This window comes from Drosophila teissieri, chromosome X, assembly GCF_016746235.2.
Source record: "Drosophila teissieri strain GT53w chromosome X, Prin_Dtei_1.1, whole genome shotgun sequence".
In the NCBI taxonomy this organism is placed as follows: Eukaryota; Metazoa; Arthropoda; class Insecta; order Diptera; family Drosophilidae; genus Drosophila; species Drosophila teissieri.
This window is the reverse complement of record NC_053034.1, coordinates 15,636,938-15,654,947: the sequence shown is the minus strand read 5'-3', so window position 1 is coordinate 15,654,947 and position 18,010 is coordinate 15,636,938. Positions and strand designations below refer to the sequence as shown.

General features: G+C 42.4%; 5 protein-coding genes across 27 annotated transcripts in view; 3 read left to right on the top strand and 2 right to left on the bottom strand.

The window, feature by feature from the left end:
• Window positions 1-2,439: 2,439 nt before the first annotated feature.
• LOC122624204 (odorant receptor 10a) lies at window positions 2,440-4,126 on the top strand. Its single transcript, XM_043803674.1, has 5 exons — window positions 2,440-3,113; window positions 3,226-3,413; window positions 3,473-3,762; window positions 3,820-3,972; window positions 4,076-4,126. Exons 1-5 carry the CDS (start codon window positions 2,575-2,577, stop codon window positions 4,124-4,126), a joined length of 1,221 nt encoding a protein of 406 aa, XP_043659609.1. The 5' UTR covers window positions 2,440-2,574.
• Window positions 4,127-4,490: 364 nt separating this feature from the next.
• On the top strand, window positions 4,491-5,856 carry LOC122623746 (gustatory receptor 10a). Its single transcript, XM_043803065.1, has 2 exons — window positions 4,491-5,558; window positions 5,609-5,856. The coding sequence occupies exons 1-2, from the start codon at window positions 4,491-4,493 to the stop codon at window positions 5,765-5,767; spliced, it is 1,227 nt and encodes a 408-aa protein (XP_043659000.1). The 3' UTR covers window positions 5,768-5,856.
• A 139-nt stretch (window positions 5,857-5,995) lies between these two features.
• On the top strand, window positions 5,996-7,276 carry LOC122623747 (putative gustatory receptor 10b). The gene is made up of 3 exons (XM_043803066.1): window positions 5,996-6,235; window positions 6,291-7,013; window positions 7,075-7,276. The coding sequence occupies exons 1-3, from the start codon at window positions 5,996-5,998 to the stop codon at window positions 7,231-7,233; spliced, it is 1,122 nt and encodes a 373-aa protein (XP_043659001.1). The 3' UTR covers window positions 7,234-7,276.
• Window positions 7,277-7,422: 146 nt separating this feature from the next.
• LOC122623744 lies at window positions 7,423-9,160 on the bottom strand. Of its 2 annotated transcripts, none has more exons than XM_043803063.1 (3): window positions 8,932-9,160; window positions 8,670-8,864; window positions 7,423-8,575 (listed from the first exon to the last, which is right to left on the bottom strand). In XM_043803063.1, the coding sequence occupies exons 1-3, from the start codon at window positions 9,005-9,007 to the stop codon at window positions 7,533-7,535; spliced, it is 1,314 nt and encodes a 437-aa protein (XP_043658998.1). In that variant the 5' UTR covers window positions 9,008-9,160; the 3' UTR covers window positions 7,423-7,532. The 2 variants fall into 2 exon arrangements, with proteins under 2 accessions (XP_043658998.1, XP_043658997.1); XM_043803062.1 differs by having other exon boundaries at window positions 7,429-8,602; window positions 8,932-9,157.
• Window positions 9,161-11,529: 2,369 nt separating this feature from the next.
• The window catches only part of LOC122624539 (disks large 1 tumor suppressor protein), a 37,911-nt gene continuing 31,430 nt past the window's right edge, over window positions 11,530-18,010 (bottom strand). For 12 of the 22 annotated variants that reach the window (XM_043804166.1, XM_043804151.1, XM_043804152.1 and 9 more), the window contains 4 exons: window positions 13,524-13,673; window positions 13,098-13,380; window positions 12,945-13,036; window positions 11,530-12,876 (listed from right to left, as the gene is read on the bottom strand). In XM_043804166.1, the coding sequence (XP_043660101.1) occupies window positions 12,770-12,876; window positions 12,945-13,036; window positions 13,098-13,380; window positions 13,524-13,673 (632 nt within the window). In that variant the 3' untranslated portion in view covers window positions 11,530-12,769. Of the gene's footprint in view, window positions 12,877-12,944; window positions 13,037-13,097; window positions 13,381-13,523; window positions 13,674-15,872; window positions 16,156-18,010 lie in introns of those variants that run through there. The other 10 variants (XM_043804148.1, XM_043804149.1, XM_043804147.1 and 7 more) reach the window with 2 other exon arrangements.

The window sequence follows — 18,010 nt, the reverse complement described above, 5'->3', positions numbered from 1 at the left end:
AAAATGCGACACTCTTTATGCCCCCAATTGGCGTAAAAAACTCTATTAAACAATTTATGCTCTAAACTGTCTGAATTGCTTAACTTCTTTATGGCACTGGCACTCGCATTCGCATTTCAGTTCAGTTTCAGTTTCGGTTTCGGCTTCGGTGCCGCACGCTTATTTATTCTATAATAAACTTATCTAATAGTCATGTGCACTATATGCCCGGCGTATTGTTTTCGGTTCTGGGGATGTGTTTGGGGTGCCAGCTCAGTTGGGCCAGCAACAAGCTGTAGATCGGCTTGTCATGAAACAGAACGGCGTGATCGGATATTCTAGTACCCCCATTCCCATTCCCAGTCCCAATCCCGTGCCCATGCCCATGCCCCTCATCCGAATTAAGGCGGCTCCCTCCGCGGATTCAGCTGATTTGGGCGACTTTTCCGAAACAATGTCAGGCCATCTCAATTGAGCTGAGTGCTGGGAATGCTTCCCTTTTGCGCTATCTATGCATCTATGTACAGTGAACTCTATGCTGGTTTTACATCCTTGAAAGGATTGCAATAATCCTTGTTTGAGCATTAGTTGTAAAGTTCTAAGCACAAAGATACTTGGAATAATATTTTGTATATGCAATTGCAAGTATTTCAAATAGTTTCATCATTTTCTTGATTTTTCCATTTCTCTAATGACAAAGGAAGTATAAGTTTACTCCTGTTATTCATTCTCGAGGCCTTACTGTATTTTTGTTGCGTGTTAGGCAGTGAGTGTGCGTGTTTGGCGGGTTGGGGCACACCACTTGCTAGGAAGTTGCGATTTGCTGATGCCGAGCCAAGTAAAAAACAAATGCATATGGAAAAGGGGCAACTACTGACGGCTGAGCAATTGGCGTTGATTCAATTTGCTGGCCATTGGCGGTGCTCGGCACTGCCGCTGCAATTATGCCCATCAAATCTATCCCAATCCCGCGAATCAAGCAATTTACCCATCATCATTACTATCATCATCCAGTGTTTTAAATCAATTTGATGCCCTTGCATTTGCGAGGGGCTTGCTCACTACAGCTCCAAATTGGCCATTAATTCGGCTACTTTATATTATTATACATATTAGGGAAATGTCTTATTTGGTTCTTATTCCAAGTGCCACTCATATACTCATATCCCTAGAGGACATAGCACCATTTAAAGTAGGAGAAGTTGTGTGTCTCGTTGTGTGAGAACCTTTTTGGGGGCTGAACTTGTGGAGTGACCTTATCGCTGCTCTAGATCGACCTTCGCTGGCGTCGCGGCTCTTTTTTTTAAAACCGATCAAACGCACAGAAATAAAAACTAAAATCGACAAAAGCCAAACCGAAATCCGTGAGCCTCCAGGTGTGTGCGTGCCATCGCTGACGTCACCGGGCCGAGGAACGTGCGCTGCCAATCTAAGTATATATACTACATGAAAAAGTGGCATAAAGAGAAAAAATAACTTAGACTCGTCTGTGGCGTTTTTTGTCAACGCCTCAATACATCAATGGTCGCACTCGAAAACCAAACCCAAACCCAAACCCAAACGCACACCGGCGGACAGGTTTGCATGATTTATGACTCCGCAGGTGACAGGCAACGGGCGCACAGGTGCGGATTCCTCAGCTCCAACTAAAATGCAATCCAGTTCGCTTAATACAATTATTCAAAAGGATTTAAGGATAATGTTAATCCACCTTCACATCCCCAAAACAAGAATCCCTCGTATGTACTCCCAAATACCTCACTGCTCGCACTTAAATCACGTGACACAATCGCATCAGGAACATGTTTTATATCCAAGCTGCTTTCGATAAGGCCAACTATTACGATACTCGAGATATCACGCCCCTTATCAATGTGACTCAACAAGGTCATCTTTTCGAATTCCAGACTAGCACTCTGCTTAGTTTGGGTTGAAGTCGCGAATATGCTCGACTCAATGATAAACAAACCTACAAACAAAACAGCAGTTACAAGAATATAGATAAGATGATCAACTGCAATCAGTGGAAACTGCAAGCTTATGACTCAGCTATAATATTCAAACAAATTGACCCCCATTTGATTTAAGCAAACTTCATACCTTTATTCATTCCTGATAATTTCTAACACTTGGTATCCAGAGCTACCCGAATCCGCTCCTGAAACCTCATGCTGTGCGTGAGTGGGCTAGAGATTAGTTAAAAACGCACGAATTCGACGAGTCCGATGTCCGAGTGTCTTAATCTTGATTTGTTTGTATTTTGATTACTGAAATTAGCGGCCAGCGCTAATTGATGCATTAGCTCTGATTGCGACTCGTTCCCGGCTACTTGTGCCTGTCGTCCCACCTCATCCACGTATAACAAGTGGCGCTCACGAGTCCATGGCATCGCGAAGGTGACCCCAACCACATGCACCACTTACCACTTGCCACTTACCACCGGGTCCCAAATCAGGACCAAATTGCAAAAGTTACTGCACTAGCCTTGGCCAAACTTTCAGCGAACAACAAGTCAATTAGCTGCGCCAATATGTTTGCAGCTGCCTATAAAAAGGGTAATCCTTGCCAGGATGTGTTTCAAACGTAACATCCATCATGTCCAAGTGGTTTCGCTTTCTGCAACGCGATCAACAGCTGGATGTGTACTTCTTTGCAGTGCCCCGCTTGAGTTTGAATCTAATGGGCTATTGGCCGGGAGAAACTGGGGATTCGTTGCCCTGGAGATCGCTGATTCACTTCGTGATCCTGGCCATTGGCGTGGCGACCGAACTGCATGCGGGGATGCGTTTCCTAGACCAAAAGCAGCTCACCCTGGCACTGGAGACGCTCTGTCCAGCGGGCACCTCGGCGGTCACGCTGCTCAAGATGTTCCTCATGCTGCACTATCGCCGGGATCTATCGACCATGTGGCACCGCCTGCGGCGCCTGCTCTTCGATCCCAACTGGGAGCGATCCGAGCAGCGGGACATCCGGCTGAGGTACTCGGCCATGGCGGCCCGCATCAACTTCTGGCCACTGTCCGCCGGATTCTTCACGTGCACCACCTACAACCTGAAGCCGATCCTGATCGCATTGGTGCTGTGCCTCCAGAAGCGTTTCGAGGACTTCGTCTGGTTTACGCCCTTCAACATGACGTGAGATTATCTCAATTGAATTTATTATGAAATACTGATCCATTACCTTGACTTACCGAATCCTGCTAAATGATTCTCTTCTTTTGTGGCCTAATATTCTATTCCCTTTTAGAATGCCCAACGTTCTGCTAAGCTCTCCGTTCTTTCCGCTGACCTACATATTCATTGCCTATACGGGCTATGTGACCATCTTCATGTTCGGAGGCTGCGATGGCTTCTATTTCGAGTTCTGTGCTCACCTATCAGCTCTCTTCGAAGTGCTCCAGGCGGAGATAGATTCAATCTTCAGGCCCTACAAAGGTGGCTATGTATGCACTAGTTTCTAGAAAATATACAAACTATTCGATTTATTCTTGCAGATCTTTTGGAACTGTCGCCAGTGCAGCTGTATACGTTGGAACAGAAGATGCGCTCAGTAATCATCAGACACAATGCCATCATCGATTTGGCGAGATTTTTTCGGGATCGCTATACCATTATCACGCTGGCCCACTTCGTTTCCGCCGCCATGGTGATTGGATTCAGCATGGTTAACCTGCTCACGCTGGGAAACAATGGGCTGGGAGCCATGCTCTATGTGGCCTATACGATCGCCGCTCTGAGCCAACTGCTGGTTTACTGCTATGGCGGCACCCTGGTGGCCGAAAGTGTGAGTTCTCAGATACATTCTGCGGATATCATGCAGGCTAAACTCCTTTGCTTGTAGAGCACAGAGCTGTGCCAGGCTATGTTCTCCTGTCCGTGGCAACTTTTGAAGCCCCATCAACGGCGACTCGTTCAGCTTTTGATCCTCAGGTCGCAGCGTCCCATTTCGATGGCAGTGCCATTCTTTTCCCCTTCCTTGGCCACCTTTGCTGCGGTAAGTTTTTTCAACAAAATATTTAAACAAGAAAAAAATAGAATAGTACTTGTTTATATCATTAATAATGTTTAATCAATCTATTTTACTAATTCCGTTGCAGATTCTTCACACTTCGGGGTCTATCATTGCGCTGGTTAAGTCCTTTCAGTAAATCAGCTCTCCTATTATTTTGCATTAAATAAATATAATTGCCTAGTATTTGGTTTATATATTTAGTAATTTGATTCATTTTACAAAGTTTATATTGTACATTTTGGTATAAAATGCTGTAATATACCTTTATGTTAAGTGAATAGCTCGATGACTTTTATTACCATATATGCAATAGTAACTTAGCACGAGATTATCTTTTTTTCGAGCCCACCATATCGCACATCTCCAATAGTCCGGCGCTGAGTAGACCACTTCCATGTGCACTCCACCAATTTCCTATCAACTTCGTACCAACTTCCTATCCCAAATCACGCAATGAAACAATAGCAACTACCCAGTTGGCTGGGTGAAGCGGACCCGGAATGACATCGCCGGATGAGCGCAAGAGTTTCTGGGAGCGGCACGAGTTCAAGTTCTATCGGTACGGCCATGTGTACGCCCTGATCTACGGACAGGTGGTGATCGACTACGTGCCCCAAAGGGCGCTGAAACGTGGCGTTAAGGTGCTACTCATTGCCTATGGTCACCTCTTTAGCCTGCTGCTGATTGTGGTGTTGCCCGGATACTTCTGCTATCACTTTCGCACCCTAACTGATACCCTGGATCGGCGTTTGCAGTTGTTGTTCTATGTGAGCTTTGCCAACACGGCCATCAAGTACGCCACCGTGATTGTGACCTATGTGGCCAATACCGTGCACTTTGAGGCCATCAATAAGGGGTGCGCCATGCAGCGGAGGCATCTGGAGGATGTGTTCAGGAATGCGCCACAGGAGCCCAAGCGACCGTTCGAGTTCTTCATGTACTTCAAGTTCTGCCTGATCAACCTGATGATGATGATCCAGGTGTGCGGCATATTTGCCCAGTACGGCGAAGGGGGCAAGGGCTCGGTTAGCCAGGTGCGCGTCCACTTTGCGATCTACGCCTTTGTGCTGTGGAACTACACGGAGAACATGGCGGACTACTGCTACTGGATCAATGGATCGGTGCTGAAGTACTACAGGCAGTTCAATCTGCAGTTGGGTTCGCTTAGGGATGAGATGGACGGACTGAGGCCCGGTGGCATGCTGCTCCATCACTGCTGTGAGCTGAGCGATCGCCTGGAGGAGCTGAGGAGGAGCTGCCGGGATATCTACGACCTGCAGCGCGATAGCTTCCGCATGCACCAGTTCCAGCTGATCGGACTCATGCTGAGCACGCTCATCAACAACCTGACCAACTTGTACACCCTGTTCCACATGCTGGCCAAGCAGTCGCTGGAGGAGGTCAGCTATCCGGTGGTTGTGGGCTCCGTCTACGCCACCGGCTTCTACATAGACACCTATATTGTGACCCTGGTCAATGAGCACATCAAACTGGAGCTGGAGGCGGTGGCCCTGACCATGCGGCGATTCGCGGAGCCACGGGCCATGGATGAGCGGCTGACCAGGGAGGTGAGCCACTGCAAAAGAGCTTTGATCTAAATTGCCTAAATCTCGTTTAGATAGAACACCTTTCGCTGGAGCTGCTCCACTACCAGCCGCCCATGCTGTGTGGACTCCTGCACCTGGATCGCCGATTGATGTACCTGATTGGTGTCACCGCCTTTTCCTACTTCATAACCCTAGTGCAGTTCGATCTCTATCTGCGCAAGAAGTCCTAGTTTATGTTCCCAAGGAGCGAACAAGAGAATCCGAATTTAAAATAAATGTTTAGCTCTGTTTCTCTGTTTATTTAACTAATGGCGGCGGTGTTTCTTCTCTTGAATGAGGTGTGTCCTTTGGCGATAGCAGCGCAATTGTACATATGTCCAGATAAGGATTTCAAGGGGTGGTGCTTGTATTCCTTTTGGGACAAAGGACGTTGGCCACCAAGTTAGTTGCCGGCCGCAATGCGAGTGGGCAAGTTGTGTCGCCTGGCTCTGCGCTTCTGGCTGGGATTCATCCTGGTACTGGGATTCTCCAGCCACTACTACAGTCCCACTCGACGGCGCCTCGTACACTCCCGAATCCTGCTGACCTTCGACTGGCTGTTAATGGCCATCAACTTGGTGGCGTTTTACGCCTACTATAGCTACGCCATGACGTATTTCCTGGAGGCCACGTTCAGGCGGCAAGGATTCGTGATGCAGGTGTGATTAAGTTTCATTCTGAAATATTTGTTTAATAACTATAAACAAATTGCAGGTGTCCACTTGCAACGTATTCCAGCAGCTAATGATGACGGTGACCAACGTTATATGGCACCTGCTATTTGAACGAGAGGCGTGCGAGACGTACAACGAGGTGTCCAGGATTTTGGAGCAGGACCTGAAACTTAAAGAGCACAGTCGCTTCTACTGCCTCGCGTTTCTGGCCAAGGTACTCAACTTTTTGCACAACATGAACTTCGGGCTCAGTGCCATCATCCATTGGGGCTTGCGGCCATTTAATTTCTGGGATTTGCTGGCCAATCTGTACTTCGTCTACAACTCGCTGGCCAGGGATGCCGTTCAGGTGGCCTATGTGCTGCTGCTGCTCAACCTGTCGGAGGCACTGCGTCTGAATGGCCAGCAGGAGCACGGCTCCTACAGCGGCCTCATGCAGCTGCTGCGCAGACAGGAGCGATTGCTGGCCATCGGATGGCGGGTGCATCGGATGTTCGCTTGGCTGGTGGCGATGGCCTTGTTTTACCTGGTGTTCTTCAACACGGCCACCATTTACCTGGGCTACACCGTGTTCACCCAGAGGCACGACGCCTTGGGCTTGCATGCCAGGGGCTGGAAACTGCTGCTCATGGTGGTCTCCTTCTTGGTCATCCTATGGGACGTCCTCCTCCTGCAGATCGTGTGTGAAAAGCTGCTGGCGGAGGAAAACCAAATGTGCGCCAGTCCGAAGGATGTGGCTTCTTCCAGGACGACTTACAAGCAGGTAGGGCAGTTCAATTCACATAGCTTACAATTTTATATTGATTAATTCGTATTTATTTTAGTGGGAAATGTCCGTTCTGCGGCGAGCCATCAGACGAGCATCGCCAGAGAACAATGTGTTGGGCATGTTCAGAATGGACATGCGGTGTGCCTTCGCGTTGATAAGCTGCAGCGTGTCCTATGGCATCATAATCATTCAAATTGGATATATTCCAAGCTAATTGCGCCGCTCCAAAGCAAATATTGCACTGGTGCAATCGCCACTCAATCGGCTGTTTGCTTCACTTAAGTTAATTACCAGGATAATCTAGGAGATTTGGTGGCAGCCTATGGAATCATTGTACGCAAGGCCGTGGAACCTAATGGTATTAAGGCAAGAAATAAATGACTTGTGAATTAAAATCCAATCATGGCCATTTTTGATCTTTTTTATTACATTTTTCATATCCCATTCCAAGGGATTCCATTTTCAAAATGAACGTAATAAATTCTTTAAATTGCTAATATTTTATTTTATTTTTCACTGCGGCAAAAGTTTAGCAGGTCCTTTACTGGACTTAGTCGCTGGTTTTTTTGGCAGTGCCTTTGAGAAGACATCTGGATTTTCCACGGTGTTCAGTGCGTAATTATTAACCTGGTCAACCGACAGAACCTCCTTCTTATCGAGCACTTTGGTGAGAAACGCTTTGGGATCAACAATCAACGAGCTCATGTCCAAATCTATTGACTTGGAGGAGGCGGCAGGATCTGTGGACCTGGTACTGCCTTTGTTCCTGTTCATAAAACCCAGTTTTGTGTTATCCTTGGAACCGACTAACTGCACCTTTTCCGCCCTCAATCGATCCAAGCGCCGCTGCTCCTCCTTGATGAGACTGGCGACTATTTCCCGAGAGTTGGATTTGATTTTGATGTCCGATTTCGTGGGCTTTGGCCTCTTGGTGCAGCGAATGCGCATGTTGTAGGCTTGGCAGGACTGTGGCTTGTTATCGCTGGCAAGGGAATCAATGGAGCCGCAGCAAGGATGCAGGCCATCTACGTCCAGCTTGGTCTGCATCCTGGAGATCCTCACATCCTTCACCTTGGAGTGCTCCTCGTGGCTGAAATTGACCAGGGAAATGGCCCTCTTCAGCAATTGCACCATCGCCTCCTTGACCTCCACTTGGCGCTGTTCCGGCACCAGGATCTTTGATTCGGGCACACTGAAGTCATCCTCCGACAGCTGCTCCTTCCCTGGCACCTTTCCTCCTTTCTGTTTCTCCAAGAGCTTCTTGACTCGCTCGTTCAACATCCTGGCCTCCGATTTGCGCACCATCCTCTCCATATTCCTGATCCTCATCGCATCCATTACCAGCTGTGAGGACATCGTTCGATCCCTTTGGGTCATTTCGAGAATCTTGAGCGGTATGGTGGAGCTCGGTGAGGCAGTGTCACTTGGACCTGGGGATCGCAGTGACCTGGCCAGCTGCTGCTCTCTTCTCTGCACATTGTGTAACTTCATTGTGGCTGATTTCTCAATGGGAAGGCGTCGCTTATGTTTACTCGTCCTTTTGTCCTGTTCTCTGACTAAAGGATGCATTCTTAACTGGTTAGCTAGGATATTTTCAAGTATATTATACAAAATTCCACTAAGTTTTGATCTTTTGAATAGTGTGCCTACCATTGCGATATGTGTTGACCCTAAAAGGTGTTTGTCGTTCGGTGTAAGCGTTTTGCTTATTTTTGGGCTTCGGCTTATTGGTGTCCAGTCTGCGGTGTTCATTACCACCGGAAGTACTGCTCGAGGTATTCCTGGTCAGCCGCGTCAGGCGTTTCCAGGGACTCTGGGTGCAAATCGGCGCCTTACCATCATCATCTGGCGAGGATTAGAAACAAAACCCTTATGGAATATGCTACTTGTTAAATGACCTAATGAGCCCTACGCATTAGACGAGACTGTCGTGAGCCACAAAGGTTCAGGATCCTCCTTATCCAGTCCAACTTGATGGTATAGGCCATTGCCAACTCAAGTTGAAACGCAAAAAAGGAATTAAGGAGAACGGTAGGGGAATTTTGAAACCGAATTTCACGTTGGCGTTCGTTTAATCGAGCCCATTACTTAATTTGGAAGGCAAACCTAAACGAAACGACAGCTGACATCAGGCCTGCCCAGTCAGACTGTTGAAATATTAAATATTCATCAACTAATGTCATAATATTATATAAGGAAAACAGTGAGTTTCAAATGTAACCTGAAAAGTATGCTACGAAAAGTAAAGACTCCTCTTGAACTTGCTAAAATCTGAGAACGAAATAATGAAAATGCCAGGCATATGATTACGTATTTTTATTACGGTTTATTTCGAGTGTGTTTTTTGGGGTGTGGGCGAGTGTTTCATCCGCTGATGAACAAATTACATTTGACATAATACATAATGAAAACGCATTTGAGGCCGAAATGGGGTCTCTAATTTGTATCTCGCATATGAACATGAGTATTGTACATATGTTGGGTGTACTTGTGTGTGTTTTTGCCCATTTATTCATATATCAACCCAATTCGCCAACTCTTACTATCCATCGATTTCTCATTGTTCTCATTATATTCTCTTTTGTTTTAGCACTATATCGTACTTATATGTATTGCATATATAGCTCTACTGCCGATCTGTTCGCGAACTTCAACGAAATTGAATTTGATTTACTTTCTTTACTGATCGCTAAGGCTAAAGTTTCCTTCCTTTTTTTCTCCCAGTTTCCCGTGGGTGTATGACTAGCAAGAAAACGATTTCCTTGTTTTTTCCATGGGGGTGGCAGTGGGTCAGGATGTAAATGTGATGTAAACGGGATGTGATGTACATAAGTGTGAGCGGAAACCATACGAAAGCTGCCCGTACATGTGTCTATGTGTGTGTATATTTTCATCGAAATTCGATTCGATTCGACAACAACAACAACAAAAAGAAAAGGCACAATTTTGATGAAACGCTTTCCCATGCTTTGTATGCGCGCGCGTGTGTGTGGTGGATAGGATATACATACATATCTATATATATATATCATCTGGGACGAGAGGGTTATAAATTTTTTCATATACGTTTTTTTAGGGTTTTTGTTTTTGAGAAAAGAAAGTCGCCCTTCTCAGCCACTGCTGGCTCTAATTTAAATATATTTTCTTTATCTAGTTGATAATTGCTTGATAGTTAGTTCTCGAGGGTTTCATGTTTGTTAGTAAAATCTAAGGCTAGTTGGAAAAGTGATTTGAATTTGGTATAGGGTTTCGTTCACTGGGTGCCTCACTTTCGGAAGAACCGCTTGGAAAATAGGCTCTACCCAGTGATTTAAATATTTTTGTTTGAGCGAAAAAAAATCACTTGCTACGAATAGTCACCCTGTTTAAGCGGTTATCTATAGTTAACTCCTCTGCACATCGTTTAATGTTAGTTAATGCAATGCTTTCCGTATGCTAGTTGGATGTATCAAATTGATTAAGAAGTTCGATTTTTAATTAGTTTATTACACTTAGAGTTCCTCAGCTTCTTCGTTTTTGTTTTTGTTTTTGTCTTGTTTTGTTTTCTTTTGTTTAAGAGTGGAAATTATTCGCATAGTTTTCATTTTGTTTTTCATTGTTTGTCCTTTTTTTAGGTTTTAGGTTGTTTATTAAATATAACAATGCTCTCGGCGCATACATTGTGAAAATTATAATGAATTTGTTTTCTCTTTATTCGTATAATAGTTATATGTATATATTTTTGAAATAATATCCACAGCTGCTGCTGCTGCGGCGTCGTCAACGTTTTTGCAATATACAAATAAAAAAAAATGTGATTAAAAAAAATGTTTCAAGTAGTTCGTAAGTTAGCGAGCAGGAGAGATGGAGAGTAAAAAAATAAAATATATGCATATTCGCATGAATAATAATGTTAACACTCAACTTGAATTTTGCTAAATTTTTTCGAACAAATATCGTATGTGTTGTTTTTTTGTTTTTCATTTCTGTGCGTTGGCTATAAATCGTATATTGGTTTACATAAATTAATCAGCAAATATATGTATAGTTATCTAATTTGAGTTGATCTCATCTCCAGCTCTGCTTCTTCATCGTCACTTTCTTAATTATTTATTTATTTATTTGCTTATGCAATTCGATTTGTCTGTTGAGTGTATAAAATTAGACCGCAACGGTAGTCCATGTGTGTTTGTATGGGCTCGTGTGTTTATGTTTGTTTGTGTGTGTGTGTTTGTATTATCTACATACTATATTTGTTTTATAGATTGTTAAATATACAATATTTTACTCATTATATAGATTTAAATCAACGCGACAACAAATTCAATTTCTCCTTCTCACTTCCATCCAATCGATTGCTGCCGTAGTTTACATTATGCGGGTGTTTTGTTTATATAGTAAAATGACTTTGTTTTCGACGATCTTTTGCGGACTAAATGGGCTAAATGGTACAGATATATAGTAAGTGGATGTGTGAATGAATGTCTGTGGTACTATATGCAACTTTTCCGCTAGTTACTAGTGTTTATCATACGCTGATAAATGTTTATTGATTTTCATTATCCTCATTTTATATAGTTCTTGTTTGTTTTAATTTTGTGTTGCTTTTAGGCAAAGGCGAGTGGGAAAAATTACATACATCTAACAACAAATGCACCAACGTTTTTCATCCCTCCATCGTTATTAGCGTCAATATTCATCAATATATATATTTTATCATTATCATTATCATTAGATCGTAATCGTAAATCGTTATCGTCATTCTCTGACTATCCGCTAGATCCGCAACCGTAACCGCATTCGCATTCACATCCGCATCCGCATCTGCGTCCCGTCATCGTCGTCATTATTCGTAGTCAGCTACTAAACATTGTCGTACTTAAAGTTAACCACCATGCAATGCAATGCACTTGTGCCTCAACATCACTATCACCGGCAAAACATCGGTGTGCATGGGTGCCTGTGCCTGCATGTTTACATATTCATATAGGTCAATATATATCAAAAAAACACATTATCGTCAACATAACTAACTCGCTATAACTCTTGGCTCTCGTATATAAACATCAACATAAACAAACAACACTCTAGCGCTTAACGAACTCCTGAAAGCCCTCAACTTCGCTCGACTCTATGCTTTTATAATCGGATCTTAGTCTATATAAGTGGTGTATATATATATATATATTGATATATATATATATATAAATATATATATTTTATTATATTTCGCTTCTTTTGTTTATATCCAACTTTGTTCTAACTAAAAACTATACACCTTTGTCCGCTACAGTTTTGAACACCCATCATCTCATCTCATATGCCAAATGCCAAATGCTTTACTCTGATGTTCGCTCATTTTCATCATCGTTTAGCTGGTGGATGTACGTTCTCCTAAACTAATCGTACATCAATGAGTGCATCCAAAAAAAAATTGCTTTGGACAATTTGCTACATTAAGTTGGCTGCTGCGGCTGCGTCGTTATAAATTTGTTCTGTCTGTGGTCAAGTTTCTAGTCCGTGGATACGTGTTCGTATCCGTATCCGTTTTCTGTCGTTGTCAGTGTTGTTGTTGTCGCTGTGGCTGCTGCTGTGGTTGCTGTTGTTGTTGTAGTTGTATTAGTATCTGTTGTTACTGTGATGCATCATCAGTGCGGCGTCTTCTGCTGCGGCTGCTGATTTGTTGCTGCTGCTGTTGCTCCTATTGTTGTTCTCGAGACCGGTCGACATCGAACTCGAGGCGGCAGTGTCCAAGTTGTGGTGGCTGTTGGTCATAGAGATTCCTTGGAAGGTACCCAAATGGTTGGTCCCGACTGGGACCAAATCATCGATTTCACTTTGCTGTAGATCTCCTCAATGGTATCGCCCTGGACAACGCCTGTTGGTTGACAAATAAAACAATTATTATTAGATGTGCGATGTTTTTTAGTATTATTTTGAATATACCCGTAAAGTATTCGCCGAATTCTTGCTCCATTTTAATCGCCCGCTCGTAAGTCTTCTTGGCCTGGTCTTCCGTCATGCGACGATTCATTTCCCTGTGAAAGCAAAACCATTATTATGGAGAGTCTTTAGTCGCTGCGACTGCGGAAAACCTACATCACTGAGTCCACCGACTTGGGCTTGATGAACACGGCGACGGGATACAGCTGGGCCACTTGGAGTCGCTTGATGGCGTTCCCGGACACGTCCAGGATGCAGTGCTTGCCCTTCTCTGCCACTTCGCGCACGCTGGCCACGGATGTGCCGTATAGATTGTCGTTATACTGGCCCGCCTCGATGAACAGATGGTTCTGGATATCCCGCTCCATTTGCTCGCGAGAGGATACAAAGTGGTAGTCCCTACCATCTACCTCGTACTCCCGCTTGGGTCGGGTGGTGTCTAAATGGAAAGAAGCATAAGCACTCAATTAAAATATGAAAGTATTTTTAGAAAACATATAATATTGTCCGTCCAACCGAGGGCGCCACAAAATAAATACTGTACAATGAAACAAACGTGCCCGCCCAAAATGCAATACTTACGTGGCACACAGGAGCCGAACTTGTCGGGATACTCGGATATTAGGTCATCGTTGATGCGATCCTTCAGGGGTCCCAGAATAATCACCGGACGCGTGTAATTGATGGACAAACGCTGCACGGCCTCGTAGGACAACACGTTCTCCTCGGAAGCTGGAAAGTAGGGTAAGCATTTGGATTAGGACCTTGACGTGCAGGTGCTCTACATCATCGCAAAGTGTTCTAAATGAGTGGGAATCGGAGGGGGAATGGTAGGTGGAAATATCCTGGGATTCAGGGACTCTACAAACAAACTTCTAAATCGGTCTATATTGCAATAGGAAGTTAATATTAAAAGAGATCCATAGAGATCAAGGCATGTCAGTAAGGATTAGAAAATGTGTATACTATGGTTAATTTTAACTAGTTGGCAGTTGTTTTCTACGAAATTTAAGGGTATATTAGGTTCGTTAAATTAAAGCTCTCGCACACAAAAATTGCAGTTGATAATATTTTCCGAAATGAGTTGACAAAATAAAAGAGTACAAAATCAGTCAATACTTGTCAAGTTACGCTTTACTTATCAAGCATTCACTGTGCTTGGTGGATAACTTAGAATTCGAGCAAAGGAAGCATTCGAAGGAATTAAATAATGTTCAATGTTCAATCGGGGTTCCTAAGAAGAAATCACTTAAAACTTAAAGGTACAATACAATGGTGTGAAACGTAATGTCGAAATCAAAAACACATTCAAATGTAAATGCCAAATGTGGAATGGTAACCAAAGCTACTACACTAATGTATGTCTTGGGTCATATACATATAGAGGATATAGAAATGATAAATATGTAGATAGTTCATAGAGCAGGCGATCTACGAGCAAACAGTTAACAGACAGTTGGCAGACTTGTCTCACATGGTTACATACTACATACATGACATCATGATGTTACATACATGGCACACATAAACTTGGACAACATGAAATCAAAATCTGTGTGTCGATTGTTGTGAGTGAGTGTATAATTATGTTTAGATCATTAGAACTAGCTTAGGTGATTAACTTGTCTTTGGATGAGCCCGGTTATGGGATTTGATTTATTTTTTGGCTGCTGAGGCTTTGGGAACGCAGTCGCACTTCCTCTTTACCAGGTGGGTTTTGGGTGTTACTCACTTGACGCCTTGTAGAACTCACAGATCAACTCTTTTTGGGACTCATTTACAGAGACACGAACGTTGAGTGCTACGGGGTGGATTAACAACTGATCGATTAAGCCAAATAAAACTCCCTCGATTTGTACAATTCCTTTATTTCAGTTTCAGTTTTGGTTGGGTTTTGGTTTGGGTTTGGGTTCCATCTTAACCCGCAATTAATTCACAATTATCTCTGAACTCTAAGACGAAAGGTTTCGAGGAGCGGTATTAAATCTGATTTAATTCTTTCAAACAGAAACAGATTTTGCAGTGGTTCGGTTGGGGGGTTGCACATGCAAAAGACACGACACTATACAAGCAATACATGAAAACATCAACAAACCAACTGAATTTGATTCGGTCTAGAACTCTATATATTTATATAGAGAGACATGTGTCGACGAGGTGAGTAGTAGGTGTTTTTTGGGCTAACGAAGAAAAGGACTGGGACAAACAACTATCCAGGCAGAAGGAGAAAGTATACTCTAGGCTCAGCACATTCGGGCGGGGATCGGATCGAATCGGATTGGATCTTTTCCAGATCCATGGGTTAACTTCTGTTACTGCTTGGGTGATGCTACGCAATGTGGCAACCAAAAAAAAAAAAGAAGAGAAATAGGCAAACGATACAAGGTGTGGGTGTGTCAGTTGTGTGATTCTGGTGGGTTCACAAAATTTGCTATCATCATTCGATTCTACGCAACTATCAACAATTCACAACAGTTGAAGAACTTATGAACAAACTATAAGGTCTAATATAAACAAAAAAAAAAAAAAAAAAACACGATGTGTCCGAGGAAGTTTTATGGATGGGTTTGGAATTTCACTTTAATCTTGAAGAGAGTTTGTATGCACCACTTGCATGGCCTTAAATAATATCAAAATAATTGTTCTACTAGCTAGAATGGAGTTTTTTGGCTTATAAGTTAATAACTCCGATACACGAAATGAATTTAATGAAAGGAAGAAAAACAAAATCTACTAAAAGCCTTTGCAAAAAGTTAGTTTTCAAAGGTATTCTCATGGACAAAGCGCCATAGAGATAGATATATAGCGGAGAAAGAAACAGATAGAGAGAGAGATGGAGTGAGACAGCAAGAGTGAGAGACAAAGCAAGAGATAGGCAGAAATCAAAGAAAGAAAGAACGAAAAATATAACCAAGAGGAATAGATTTTGCAAAAATTTGGTTTCCTTGTATTCATAACTAAATATTTAACTTTCATTCTTTCGTTTTTTTTAAGTTGAAGAAAACATAAGCTTTGTTGTATTTTTCACTAGTATTACAAAAAGAGAAGAGACTTGTTGCTTTTTTTTTGCTGTTGATTCTTGTGGTTGTTTTATATTTTTTGTGATTGTTGGTTGTTCAGATGCTCGACTTACGATAGTCAGCATCATTATTCTCCAAGTAGATCAGAGTTATCTGCTCCATATCGGGTAACTCCACCCTGTAGATAATCTCGCCTGAGCAGTGATTAGTCGATAGCGATGATAGCGTAGTTTTAGAAGAATTTAGTAGTTGGTTGTTGTCGCAGTTCGTGAGCGCATGGTTATAACAAATATATATGTATACAGAGATATATATATCGGTGGTCATATTGTTGGTTTCAATTTTTTGTTGTTTGGTTTGTTTGGTTTGGTTGATTTGAGAAGTTAAATATTTATATATATAGAGCGATATTGATATGTGTTATATGGGATATTGTGTATTTAAAACAAGAGAAAATATTGTGAGTTAAACAGAGGTTTACAAATTAAGGATATGTGTAGTTTCGGTGTAGTTCCATCCAAATATATAGTTTATATATATTTATAAACAGAGAAACAGAGAGAGAGAACGATAGAGAGATGGAGTGACGTTGCGTTTGCGTTTTACGCACAGTTATAAATCGGTAGTAGATAGTAGATATAGTAGTAGAATAGTAGTAGATTCGAACGGTAGTAGATGTTGTTGTCGTTGTTGTTGAAGTAGTTGTAGTTGTAGTGGTTGGTAGTAGTTGAGTAGTAGGCAAACAACACAAGAAAGTAGTTCAAAGTAGTTCACAGACACAGGGGTTAAATGTAAAAGAAGAACAAAAATATCAAAGGATTAACAACAAATCGAAATCGAAATCACCATTTACTCATGTCTTGTACTGTCTGTCTGTGGCTTGCGGCTGACTGAGAACTAAAAAAAATGGAAGTGGAAACTCGAAGTGGAAAATGGGGGATTTGAGTTTGGGAGTTTAGTTGCGAGTTCCCTTCCTGTGTACGAGTTTGGTTATTTCGTGTGCATCCCGAACTGAGAATTGTCAAAGAAAAGACTTTATTTCGGTTGTCTGTGGCTGGGTGGTGTATCTGTATGATGATCTGTTCAGTATTCACACCAAGTACGCCATTCCGGTTACATTTATATGTACAGTATATATCGCATCGAGTGTGGCAACATTGAAATACGACGTGTGATACAAGCGAATAATAATAGAACAGCAAGTTGAGATCGAAATGGTTTTAAGTTTTGATTTCTGTCTGCATGTCCGTATACGTATACGCTCTGTAATGTGAGCGTATCCCAGGGCGATCCACAGTATGAACTTAAAAGAAGAACAGAAACCCCTACAAAACAGAGATCTTCTCCCTGGAAGATCGTCGTGATGTTGCAAGGAGGTTGGATGTATGATCTTCCTGTACAACCTTTTGTGCCGACGGCCAGATCTATTCAGATATCAGATTCAGATATCCTATGCAAATCAGACGTACATCCGATTTAGCATAATTTAACATATTTCCTTTTTTAAATTCCTTTATACATTTAGTGTACATTTAATGGACATTTACATGCATATGATAGAGTTCTTTCGAAAGTTACATTTGGACGATTCATTTATGCCGCAATAGTCTTGCGGGGCGGTTAGATATATAGAAGATAGTGGGCTATATGTATTTGGAGAGTCTTGACATGTATTTATAGCGATAGAGAGTGATGTACGAGTAGAGATCGCCAGATACATGTGATGTACAGATGTATTGATGCAAATAAAAAGCGCTGAAAACCGAAAATTCGAACGGAACCAACGAAAAACCAAAGAACAGTAATCACGTGTGATGTTTTGATGTATGCATGTATGTAAATAGTTATGTTATGTATGTATATATGCAGGTAAGTGGTTAATCGCATGTGTCTCAGCTGAAACTGTTTTAGTTCTTACAGCAAATGCATTTCTATGTATGAAAATCGAAAATTAGCATGGTTAAATGTATGTTACGTCTTTTTTATGTTCAGTGGATTTACTCAGATATATAGATAGATTGTTATGTATAAGTAGATATGTTGGTAAAT